This window comes from Myotis yumanensis, unplaced genomic scaffold (assembly GCF_028538775.1).
Source record: "Myotis yumanensis isolate MYYU_CA2020_CCGP unplaced genomic scaffold, mMyoYum1.0.hap1 SCAF_5, whole genome shotgun sequence".
Taxonomy (NCBI): domain Eukaryota; kingdom Metazoa; phylum Chordata; class Mammalia; order Chiroptera; family Vespertilionidae; genus Myotis; species Myotis yumanensis.
The window spans coordinates 30702990-30716408 of NW_027223756.1; the positions used below are offsets into that span (position 1 = coordinate 30702990).

Below are 13419 nucleotides of genomic sequence, written 5' to 3' on the forward strand. Positions count from 1 at the left end.
CAATTTCGGTCAAGGGCCTGTACCTTGGTTGCGGGCACATCCCCAGTAGGAGGTGTGCAGGAAGCAGCTGTTCAATGTTTCTCATCGATGTTTCTAACTCTATATCTTCCTCTCTGTAAAAAAACAAAGTATATATTTTTAAACTGGGGGGAGGGGGGTTATAGCATTTATTGAGAAACAAAGAATGGGTATTGAGAAAAATGGTGGAGGAAAACTGGGAAGTGGACTTGCTTACCAAATGCAGGAGATGAGTTAAAACAGGATCAAGAAATAGTGTTGATGGGGATAAGGAAATTGGAGAAAGCAAATGATTTTGGAGATAATCAGGAAGAGAAGTGATCTTAGTTTTTGAAATGTTGAGTTGAAGCAGATGGTAGAGCACCAAAAGGGAATTGACCTTTGGATACAGGGAGAAATGAGACCAGAATGCGTATCGGTTAAAGACAGATTTTGGGAGCCACCTGAAAAGATATCAAAGTTGAAACCTCAAAGTATATACATTTTTAAAAGTATGTATCAATGAGGAAGTAAAAGGACTAAGCAAGAACATAGATAAGGATTTATTGAAAGTTTTAAAGGGAGAGAACAAAGGGGTAAGAAAATCAGGATAGTGTAATGAAAGGAAAGGAAGATATTTTTAAAACTTAATGTTGCACTTTTCATTCTGAGAAGTGAGAATTGGATATAACGGGTAATCTTAAAGTGTGTTTTGAGGATTTAATGGTTCATAGGTTCATACCTATACACTGAGGAAAATATCACTTATCCCTCAAATTTATTGCCTTGCAGTTGATTTTAAGAATGATTTGGGATAGGAATTTTGTTCGGCTAACTATGGTCCAGTTCTTTATTTTTTATATATTTTTCAATTACTATTAACAATATTATTTTGTATTAGTTTCAGGTGTACACCATAGTGGTTAGATAATCATATACTTGGTAAAGTGTTCCCCCTGATATTTCTAGTGTTCCCCCTGATAACCCACCTGGCACCATTCATATTTATTGCAATATTGTTAACTATATTTCCTATGCTGTACTTATGCTCTAGTTCTTTCTCTTTTGGAGTATAGGGAAGTCCAAGAAAAAAATACTTATCGGGTAATATCTTTATTATACTGTTTGACATGGGACTTTTTCTTTATTCTCAATGACAGATCATTTTGTCTCTTGGTATCTCATTTCAGCTATTTTTTATTGTTACTAATGAGTAGAAATACATTTCTGTCCCCTTATCTTTCTAATGAACTTAGGAGATGAGATGCAAATGCCTTAGGAATATTGTTTTGAGTGAATTTAATGCATTTTTTTTTCTGTGTATTTACAGATGGGGCGTGAGTGGGTTTGGTTGGATTCTGAACAAGACTATCCCAATGACTCTGAGTTGAGCAACAACTGCAGGTCCCTCTTGAGCTCGTGGGACTCCAGTCTGGATCTTGATGTGGGCAGCTGGAGGGAAACTGAGGAGCCAGGGACTGAGGAATTAGTGGAAAGCAGCCCAGGGACAGAATCTAGTGAGCTGCTTATGGGGGACGGAGGCAGTGAGGAATCTCAGGAAGAGACACAGCAAATCAGCCACCAGAACCTCCTCCACTTTCTCTCTGAGGTAATGGGGAGTCATTATTTCCAAAGTTGGAAGAGTCTTAACGCTAAGAGAATGCTTACTCATATATATTTTTACCACTCTTAATATTATTTACTGAAATACATGCTCCACAGTGGCTGGGACTAAGTTCATTGCTGTGTCTTCAGCACTTGGCACTAACAAAATATGCTTCAAATGTGTACTTTTGGGCTGAATATTATAAAATCCAGTCATTGGGACCCTGATAGGAAATGAAATTTCTGTATGCAGGACTACCCTATAAGAGTATCCTTGCGATTCATTCTTTCAGTCATGAGATGATTCTTGCCCAGACTCACCTTAAAGCTTTTAACGTATGACATTAAGGCAGTGATTTACAGTGTTTTTATTACCCTAGTTAAGGTCTGAGGGTAATAAACAGAATTTGACAGTTTATGCAGCAACTACACACACATTCAGCAGAATATAGGTCAAGATCAGCAAGAATCCAGTTCAAATGTTGCCATTTTTGTTTTGGCAGACAAAATTTTCAGCTGTTTGGTAGCCAGTCCCAGTTGATCAGAGTTGACACTTGAGGTGAAAATGTAGAACATAAGCTCCTTGAGGCAAGAACAATATCTTGTTTACTGTTAGGTCCTTACCAACTAGTAATAGTGCCTGTGTATCCTTCCTATATAATAAAAGCCTAATATGCTAAGTGTCTGGTTGACCAGTCGGCTGTTCAACGAATCAAAGCATAATATGCTAATGATATTCTAAGGCCGCTCAACCGCTCACTGTGACGTGCACTGACCACCAGCAGGCAGACGCTCCAACCAGTAGGTTAGCTTGCTGCTGGGGTCCAGCCAGTAGAGACTGAGCAAGATGGGCCGGACACGCCCTGGAGCCCTCCCGAGGTCCCTTCCTGGCTGGCCAATCTCCTGTGTCCCTCCCCAGCCCTGATCGTGCACTGGTGGGGTCCCTTGGCCTGGCCTGCACCCTCTCGCAATCTGGGACCCCTCAAGGGATCCCAGAGATTGTCAGAGAGCCAGTTTTGGCCCGATCCCACAGGCCAGGCTGAGGGACCCCACTGGTGCACAAATTCATGCACCAGGCCTCCAGTATAAGATATTTAATGAATTTTAAATGATTGAAAAAGTTAATCTATTTGCCATCTCAGGCTTAGACACAGTGGCAGTGTAATCATGTGGCATTATTGATATGTAGATTATGATTTCTATTGATGTTTCTAATCTAATGATAGACTATGATTGCAGGTAGCTTATTTAATGGAGCCACTGTGCATTAGCAGCAAAGAATCAAGTGAAGGTTGCTGCCCTTCACCTGATACCAGACAAGAGGAAAGGGAAATTGAAGCTACTGAAGGAGATGAGGAACCCTGCAGAGAACCTGAAGAGCTTTCAGCTAAGGTAGAACCATTGGTAGCTGAGGAGTCACTGGGAGAAAATGGAAGGCCAGAGGTGGCTCCAGCTCCCTCAGATATTTGTGCAGTTTGGGGACTACCAACAGAGAATGAAGAGGTAAGTGAATAACTTAAACCAGCTGTCTAGTTCTCTGCACAGGGAGGCAGAGCAGAGTGGTAGAACACATACATAACTCCAGAGTTTAACTACCTGGGTCCAAATCTTGGTTTGAGCATCAATTAGCTGTGCGACCTTAAGCATGTTAGTGAACATTTTAGAACCTCAGTTTTCTCTGCCGTAACTGGAATTATTTCTTTCTCTACCTTATAGTTTTGCTGTGAGGTTAAATGATAATTCATGGGGAACACTTCGCATAGGGCCTAGTTCATAGTAAGCAATCAGTAAAATTCAGAATTTATAATATCATTAATATTATCTGACCAGTTAGACTAGTTAGTTCCAGGACCACAAAAATAATGAAAATTTTAAAAGGATACAGCATCCACCCTAGCCAGTTTTCTTAGTGGTTAGAGCAGGGCTGGGCAAACTTTTTGACTTGAGGGCCACAATGGGTTCTTAAACTGGACCGGAGGGCCAGAACAAAAGCATGGATGGAGTGTTTGTGTGAACTAATATAAATTCAAAGTAAACATCATTACATAAAAGGGTACGGTCTTTTTTTTTTAGTTTTATTCATTTCAAACGGGCCGGATCCGGCCTGCGGGCCGTAGTTTGCCCACGGCTGGGTTAGAGCATCACCCTGGTGACTGAAGAGTCGCAGGCTTGATTCTGGTCAAGGGCATGTACCTTGGTTGCAGGTTCGATCCCTGTCCCTGATTGGGGCAAATGCAGGAGGCAACCAATCAGTGTCTCTCACATCAATGTTTCCCTCTGTACCCCTCCCTTCCACTCTCTCTAAAAATCAATGGAAAAAATATCCTCAGGTGAGGATTAACTAACTAACTAACTAAATAAATAAATAAATAAATCTATATAAAAGCCTAAGTGACCTTTTGACCATTCGCTATGATGCACACTGACCACCAGGGGGCAGACGCTCAATGCAGGAGCTGCCCACTGGTGGTCAGTGCGCTCCCACAGTGGGAGCAACGCTCAGCTGACTGATGGGCGCCAGATGCCAGGCTCACAGCTGGTGAGCACCTCTGTGGTGTGAGTCTCTCCTGCAGACATTCCCCCTGTTCTCCCCTTCCCCATCTGGACCAGGACCGTGACCAGGATCAGGACCGACATCAGGACTTACTGGGCGTGAGCCTGCTGCTGCTTCTCGGTCATGGGTGCACTGGTATTACCCTACGATGAGTGTGCAGAGACCGCAGTGGAGGGGCAGTGAGCCTACCGAGTGGCGAGTGGTGGTGGCGGCAGGTGTAGCAGGGCCGGGATGAGCTGGAGTGGCGCGGTGCCCAGCCCGGGCTCAGGCTCCTCCCCAACCATCTGCTGCTTCTCACACTACTACATCCTTTGGGGGATGTTGGATTGCTGATTTTGGCCCGATCCCCACAGGCCATGCCAAGGGACCCCACCGGTGCACAAATCCGTGTCCCGGGCCTCTAGTAAATAAATAAAAGGATACAGCATCCATCTAGAATTGAATATATTGCTTTTTTATTTTTTTCTTGGAGTACAGAGTCAAAGTTCTCCAGCAAGATTGTTAACAAGAATTGACTTAGGTCTAGTTAAGTCATATTTCTCTAATTTCTTTTATAGCTTTATATATTTGGCCTCTTCTCACCTTAAGGTCAGCTTTCATTTACTCCATACATGGAAAATTACCTTGCAGAGGCCCTGAACGTGTGGTTCAGTTGGTTAGAGCACTAACCCAGTACTCCAAGGTAGTGGGTTCAATCCCTGGTCATGGTATATACAAGAAACAACCAATGAAAAAATAAATTAATTAATTTAAAAGAAAGAAAGAAACAACCAATGAATGCATAAATAAGTGGAATAATAAATATCTCTCTCAGTAATAAAAATAATTAAAATTACCTTGCAGATAGTAAATCTTTTTTTAAAGTTTCCATTGTTTCCTGACACTCCTAGGGAGAGGTTCAGCAAGAATCCAAAGAAGAGGACCAGGGCGAAGGGTATGTGTCAGAGATGGAAGACCAGCCCTCCTCAGGTGAGTGTGATGATGGCTCTAGCATTCAGGAGGCTCCTCTGGTGGATGTCCTTTTCAGCCATGCTACTTCCTCAAATCTGTAAGTATAGATACTTATCCAAGCTTGTTAGGATTTATGCTTTTACTTCTGTTTATGCCTGTTTGAATTGTTAGCATGAATATAGATTACTTTTGCAAAGTAAAAAAAGGAAATTAGAGTTGGAAAACACTAGAAATAGAATTAAATATAATTTTACTGTATAAATATAAGTCTATATGCTTTCCTCTTATAAAACAAGTCTGTTTTATCAACATTAAGAATCTCTTTCATAAATAACCCTTCTTTCTAATCTTTATTCAGGCAATATTGCTAATTCAGATTGTCCCTCATGTCTATTATACAAACTATACTTCTTTTAAAAATACTAAGGCAGGCTCTAACCAGTTAGCTCAGTTTGTTAGAGCATTTCCTGATACACCAGGTTATAGGTTCAATCCTTGGTCAGGGCACATATAAGAATTAATCAATGAATGCATAAATATGTGAAACAACAAATTGATGTCTTTCTTGCTCTCGCTCACACTCTCCCTCTCTCCCCCCTTCCTCTCTCTCTAAAATCAATCAACAAATTAATTAATTAAAAAAATACTAAGACAGCTCCTATTAACTTGAAATGAAAAATTATTTTAAAGTTATGATCTCTGTTCCTTTTTCGTAAATCTTAGGAAATTGTTTATATGCTTGTCTCATCTTTTTATAAGTAATTATGGGGCCAAAGGTTACATTTTAGAATTTTTTTCTTTTTAGTAAAGTGAATTTCTTCTAAATCAGAAAACAAAGTTATTTTTGTTATGATAATAAATAATTCCTTTTCTGGGCCTGATCTTTTGTCCATTGAGAGAAGATAGCATGAACAGTTTTGTTTTCCTGATCCACCCACATATCTGTGGAAAGGCAAACCAATAATTATTTTAGCCTTTTTAAATTTAAGGTATACAACTGAACCATGTATATATATTTTTTAGATAGCAGATTTCAATTTTTTGTTATACAAATAGAATACAGCTTAAAAACTAGGTTATTGAAGAATTGCTTCTTTTGCTTTCCTGTAACTGTGTATGAGAAGATGGCATGTGATAACTATCTAAAAAAACAGGAAATCTCTAATCTGGGACGTATTATTTCAAGATATTTCAGTGTCTTGAATGGCAATAGATATTAGTAATTGAGTTTGCTTGGTCAGATAGTTTAAGGAGAACTAGAAAGCTGAGTTCTTGTGCTGTCATTAGGAAGGTTAAAACTACTTGGAGGGATAGATATTCTCCAGGCCCCTCTTTTCTGTCTTCACCCTTAGTCTGTACTGACTCTCAAGAGTAGAGAGAAGTAGAGCCTTTGGAGCATCACTCCCAGTCTGCAGCTCCTTTCCACTCCCACACTTTTTATTATTATTAAAGTAATTAATTAATTAATTTTAATTTCTCTAGATTCCTTATTTTTTATTTTTATTGATTTCAGAGAGGAAGGTAGAGGGGGATAGAAATAGAAACATCAGTGATGAGAGAGAATCATCGACTGGCTGCCTCCTGCAGGCCCCGTACTGGGGATGGAGCCCGCAACCCAAGCCTGTGCCTTTGACAGGAATCGAACCCAGGACTCCTCAGTCCCCAGGCCGACACTCTGAGCCAAACCAGCTAGGGCTCCACTCCCACACTTTTACTTGTAGTTGCTTGCCATGCATTTCTAAATAGGTGGAAATAAAGATAAGCAACAGGTTATTTCTTAAAATATTGCAAAAGCGATTGATTATGAGGTTACAGAACCTAGTGCAGTACCTTTCATATAATGGAAACGTATTAAATATCTGTTGCATAGATGTGTGAATAGATTGCACCAGCACCAAGGAGTTATTATTCATTCTGGTTGACTGATCAGAAACAAAGTAAGTTTATTTGCAGGACTTTAAATGACTTGCTCTGATAGGGTCCTGTGTTTAAGAATAAGTTGATTTTTGTGGTATATAGTTTAGATGCAGGTAAGATATTACATCATGAAAATGAACAGTTACGTAAAGCTGCTCAAATTGGAGAAAGATAAAATGAGATGTGAGTTGTTCTCAAATGGATGCACACTATAAGGTACATAAAGCAAAATGAGGGTGTGAAGACTTAGCTGTGAAGAGAACTCATTTAGAGAATATAATAGGGTGGATAATGTTTAACTTTGAGTAAATAGAAAACTTGCCAACTTGGAAAATTATAAAAATAAATAGACCTGACTGGGTAGCTCAATTGGTTAGAGCGTTGTCCTCTCTATATGCCAAGGATGTGGGTTTAATCCCTGGTGAGGGCACAGGCAAGAGGCAACCAATAATGCATGAAGAAGTGGAAAAATGGATAAATGTTTCTCTCTCCCTCTCTTAAAAAAAAAAAGAAAGAAAAAGCATTGAACAGTTTCATCTCTGAAGAAAACTAAATGGATAGTTTAACTCAGAGAAGGAATGGCCATGAGAATAAACGAAATTTTCTTAGGTATTTTAAGAGTTACTATATAGAGGAGAGCGAAAAGGAAAAATACTTAAATTGTGTAGCAATCAGATAAAATGTGAGAATTCTTTGGGATGTGAAACCAAGTATTTACTTCTGTGGAGACATGGGAGACATAGTTATCAAGGTGTCATATTTTTACATAAAAACAGGACTAGATTCATTTATCAGAATAAGTAATTGAGCACCTACTATGTGCCAGGCACTTAGGAAATATCAGTGAAAAAAGATAGACCAGTATTTTAGAGTCACAGGTGTTAAAGAGCAAATCAGCAAAGAGACCTGCTGGAGGCAATTATAGATTTGTAATATACTTTATAAAATGATAACTACTTCATTGAGTAATAGTGATTAGTAAGAGAATATTTATAGAATTTGGGGTCCATTATTTTTTTATTCTTATAGTGTTATTAAGTAGGAACACTGTCTTGAGAAAACCTCATTACTCCCTAGGAGAGACAGAATGCTATTTTTAAAGTTATTGTTTCTTTTCTGTCCTTTTTTATCCCATAGGTCTGATCTAAGCCAGAGTGATCCTGTTCAGGATCACTTACTATTTAAGAAGACACTCCTGCCAGTATGGAAGATGATTGCCAGTCACAGGTAGGTCTCCAAACCACTGTTGGTGTTCATAGCGATTTTTCTCATTTAGAGTAACTTTCCACAGTTTCTTCATCCTTTCTGGATTTATCCCCTAACAGGTTCAGCAGTCCATTTCTGAAGCCAGTGTCAGAAAGGCAGGCCCCAGGATACAAGGATGTGGTGAAAAGGTCAGTGGAAAAGGGGGCAAGAAAGGTTGGTTGCTTTTATGTCTGTCTTTTCTTCCATTATTTTCCATCTGTTAGATTATTTATTTCATTTATATTACTTACAAACTTAAGATAAACTTTATAACTAAACAAGTTTGTAAAGTTATGGTGAGTTCAGTCTTTATTTGAGAAGGAATGAAGGGGAACAAAAAGATAAAATAGGCTTACTTTAATTGTTAAATTTTAGGTAATATGATTCATTTATTATGATCTTACATTTGCCTTCAGTAGTTTTGTTTGTTGTTTTAAATAAATTTTTTTATTGATTTCAGAGAGGGAAGGAGAGGGAAAGAGATAGAAACATCAATGATGACAGAGAATCATTGATTGGCTGCCTCCTGCGTGCTCCTTACTTGGGATCGAGCCTGCAACCCGAGCATGTGCCCTTGACCAAAATGGAACCCAGGACCCTTCAGTCCGAAGTCTGATGCTCTATCCACTGAGCCAAACCAGCTAGGGCACCTTCAGTAGTTTTTAACATTTTTTTTTTGGAGCAAAATTTTAAAAGGAACACTGTATTCATTCTGATAGTTATAGGTATGGCTAAGGCAAAGATAATAATCCAAATGATGTTACAAACATTGGCTGGTTGCAGTATTTTGGATTTTTATAGCATGTTTCATTTAAACTGCTGTCATAAATAAAGTGATGAACAAAATAGATCCAGAGACATAGAAATATGGAACAGACTGTCAAATATCAGAGGGAAGGTGGGGGTGTGGGTCGGGTAGAGATCAAAGAACTTGTATAGATATATGCATAACCCATGGATTCAGACAGTAGGGTGGAGAAGGCCTTGGAGGCCTGGGGGTAAGCTAGAAGGGATCAATGAGGGGAAAAAAGGGACATATGTTATACTTTCAACAATAAAGATTTTAAAAATAGAAATAAGTAAATAAAAAATGCTGTCATAAACCAGAATGTTAATCCTATCTAATAATAGACAAACATGGTAATTGACCATACCTTCGCTACGCCTCCCATCGGCTAATCAGCGAGATATGCAAATTAACCACCAACAAAGATGGCGGTTAATTTGCATACGTAGGCGCGAAGCGGCGGAGCGAAGACTGAAGGCAGCTCTGGCCAGAGCAGCAAAGGTTTGAAGGTGGCTCCGGCCGGAGCAGCGAAGACTGAAGGCAGTTCCAGCTGGAGCGAAGGCCTGGGTCCCGGGTGCTGGAGGAAAACGGGTGCCGGCAGCCAGGGGAAGGGAAGGCCTATTGCACGAATCTTTTTGTGCAACAGGCCTCTAGTAGAGTATAAAAGATCAGGAAAGGACTATTGGAGACAGATTCCTTCATTCTATAGATAAGGAAACTAAGTCTCAGAGGTGGTCTTCACTTGCCTATGATCAACAGTGAATAGCAGAGCTGGAACTAAATCCAGATTCTTTTTTTTATTTTAATTTTTTTTTTATTTTATTGATTTTTTAGAGAGGAAGGGAGAGAGATAGAGAGTTAGAAACATCGATGAGAGAGAAACATCGATCAGCTGCCTCCTGCACATCTCCTACTGGAGATGTGCCCGCAACCCAGGTACATGCCCTTGACCGGAATCGGACCTGGGACCCTTCAGTCCGCAGGCCGACGCTCTATCCACTGAGCCAAACCGGTTTCGGCAATCCAGATTCTTTTTTTAAAAATATTTTATTTCAAAGAGGAAGGAAGAGGGAGAGAGAGATAGAAACATCAATGATGAGAGAGAATCATTAATTGGCTGCTTCCTGCATGCCCCCCACTGGGGATTGAGCCCGTACCCAGGTGTGTGCCCTAACGGGGAATCGAACCATGACCTCCTGGTTCATAGGTGGATGATCAACCATTGAAACATGCTGGTCGGGCTAAATCCCAGATTCTTACCTCTCACTTCAGTCCTCTTTCTACACTGCTGTTCCTTCTCTTATATACCCACTCTCTGTGTTTCATTAATAATTTGTCTTAAGCCCTAGCTGGTTTGGCTCAGTGGATAGAGTGTTGGCCTATGGACTGAAGGGTCCCGGGGTCGATTCCAGTCAAGGGCACAAGGGTTGTGGACTGGATTCCCAATAGAGGGCATGCAGGAGGCAGCCATTAATGATTCTCTCTCATCATTGATGTTTCTATCTCTATCCCCCTCTCCCTTCCTCTCCAAAATCAATAAAAAATATATATATTAAAAAATAATAATTTGTCTTAATATTCACTTCTCACTCTTTTCTTCTCCATGAAAGGAGAAAAACAGCCCTGACCCATTTGGCTTAGCGGACTGAAGGGTCCCAGGTACGATTCCGGTCAGGGGCATGTACCTTGGTTGCGGGCACATTCCCAGTCGGAGGTGTGCAAGAGGTGGCTGATCGATGTTTCTCTCTCATCAATGTTTCTAACTCTCTATCCCTCTCCCTTTCTCTCTGTAAAAAGTCAATAAAACATATTTAAACAAAAAAAAGAAAAACATTCTCAGCTTTTGATTATGCAATAATAAAAGTAGATTTAATATCTAATATATGACTCCACATTGTAAATAATCAGTCAATAACTACCATATGACAAACTGATCATTGGAGTTACTTACAGCTTTGGTACCTGGGGCCAACCCTCCTCCTACAATAGTAGACCATAGTGGTTGGGCCTATAGGTTCTGAAGTCAGACTGCCTTCCAATTAGATTCCAGGTTGTGTGACTTTGAGCTAGTACTTAACCTCTTCAGATCTCAGTTTGCTCATTGTCAGTTGGTTGTAATAATGGTACCTACCTTATAGGTTTATTGTGAGGTTTAACTGAGTTAAATGGAAAGTACCTAACTTAGTACTTGGCCTATTTTAGGTAGTAGCAGTCAAATGTTAACTGCTGTTGCTATTTTATTATATGATGAGGATTGTTATCTTTACTACCATTTTCATTAAGAGCTAGTTACTGCCCTAGCTGGTTTGGCTCAATAGATAGAGCATTGGCCGAGGACTAAAAAGTCCCAGGTTTGATTCCAGTACCTTAGTTGAAGGCTTGATTCCCAGGAACATGTGGGAGGCAACCAGTCAATGTGTCTCTCTCACATTGATGTTTCTCTCTGTCTTTCCCCCTCCCTTTCACTCTGTCTAAAAATCAATGGAGCCCTAGCCAGTTTGGCTCAATGGATAGAGCGTCGGCCTGTGGACTGAAGGATCTTGGGTTCAATTCCTGTCAAAGGCATGTACCTTGGTTGCAGGCTCCTCCCTGGCCCAGGCCCTGGTCAGGGCTCATGCAAGAGGCAACCAATCGATACATCTCTCTCACATTGATATTTCTCTCTTTGTCTTTCTCTCTCTTCCACTCTCTCTAAACATCAATGGAAAAATATCCTCGGGTGAGGATTAACAAAAAAAAGAAAGAAAGCGGGTTACTGCCCTGGCCTGTGTAGCTTAGTGGGTTGGTCATCGTCCTGTGCCCCTAAGGGTTGCTGGTTCGATACCCAGTAGGAGGCAGCCGATCAATGTTTCATTCTCTCATAGATGTTTCTCTCTCTTCCTCTCCCTTTTTCTTTCTCTAAAAATCAATTTTTTAAAATGCATTAAAAAAACCCAAACTGGTTAGTTCTTCAAGAGAGCATGTGATTGTCATCACATGTTCCACATGAAGGTTAGATTTCCTCTGTGTTTTTTCCTTGGCCACCTGTAGACCCATGGACTTAACTACCCTGAAAAGGAATCTGTCTAAGGGACGGATTCGCACCATGGCACAATTCCAGCGAGACTTGATGCTGATGTTCCAAAATGCTGTGATGTACAATGACTCTGATCATCATGTGTATCATATGGCTGTGGAGATGCAGCGAGAAGTCCTGGAGCAGATTCAGGTACTGTATGTAGACAGCTGCAAGAAAAATAAGTGTAATCTCTGGAATCAGATTTTAGACAGTCTGAGAATAAGGGTGGGTGATATTGAAGTGTTTCCAGAGTTATGTTTAGAGGTGACTCAAGGATTAACATTTTACCTGCTGGTTTGGAAAATCCTGAGCCTCAGTAGGACCAGTTTTAACAGTGAAGTACTGAAGGGTTCTCGAGAGAGCTGTAATGGTAGTGGGAGCTCCTGCTGCCAGAGTCTCAAACCAGAGGGCTAAACATGTAAACCAGAGGCTGGAGTCACTGTCCATTTTATTTTAATTTTTAAAAAAAATATATTTTATTGATTTTTCACAGAGAGGAAGGGAGAGAGATAGAGAGAGTTAGAAACATCGATGAGAGAGAAGCATCGATCAGCTGCCCCTTGCACATCCCCCACCGGGGATGTGCCTGCAACCCAGGTACATGCCCTTGACCGGAATCGAACCTGGGACCTCTCAGTCCGCAGGCTGACGCTCTATCCACTGAGCCAAACCGGTTTCGGCTCATTTTAAATGTTAATATTAATGTATGGTCACACTGTCTGTCTATAGGGGATAAGATATAGTAGCCAGAAGATTATATTTGAGGGTTTCTTTTCTGGGTAACATCATATTTTACAGAAAAAAAGGCTAATCAAATTTCACTGTGGAAAAGAAATTCAAACCTCTGTGGCTTTTAAGATTCATAGCTTGCTATCTGCCTTGACCCTGTAGGTGCTGAGTATTTGGCTAGACAAAAGAAGAAACTTAAGTAGTCTGCAGTGAGAACCAGCCAACCCAGTGCATGATGAAAAGCCTGTTTTGTTAACCTGGAGCTGCTACCCTGACCTTTTCTGGAATTTGGACCTTTCATTGAGACTGATCCAGAGAAGATCCCAGTACTTGTTTACCTTCTCTGTTGTCTTTCATAATAAGAATAATACCGTAACTCACAACCTAGGAGTCAAAGATACCTGTGGACATAATTTTAAGAAAAGGGGGAAACTTATTTGATATAATAAATATCACCCATATCTTTGTTCTATATCTATAGGCTTAATTTAGAGGTAATTGGATTAGACCTCTTATGACTGCTCTATAAATAAACGTTACTTCACAAGTATAAGATTGCTTTTTTAATGATTACAG

General features: G+C 40.2%; 1 protein-coding gene across 1 annotated transcript; it reads left to right on the forward strand.

The window, feature by feature from the left end:
* The first annotated feature begins 894 nt into the window (after positions 1 to 894).
* LOC139010456 (bromodomain-containing protein 8-like) lies at positions 895 to 13329 on the forward strand. Its single transcript, XM_070414931.1, has 7 exons — positions 895 to 1606; positions 2842 to 3105; positions 5047 to 5204; positions 8162 to 8251; positions 8350 to 8418; positions 12087 to 12264; positions 13006 to 13329. The coding sequence occupies exons 1-7, from the start codon at positions 1328 to 1330 to the stop codon at positions 13054 to 13056; spliced, it is 1089 nt and encodes a 362-aa protein (XP_070271032.1). The 5' UTR covers positions 895 to 1327; the 3' UTR covers positions 13057 to 13329.
* Positions 13330 to 13419: the final 90 nt, after the last annotated feature.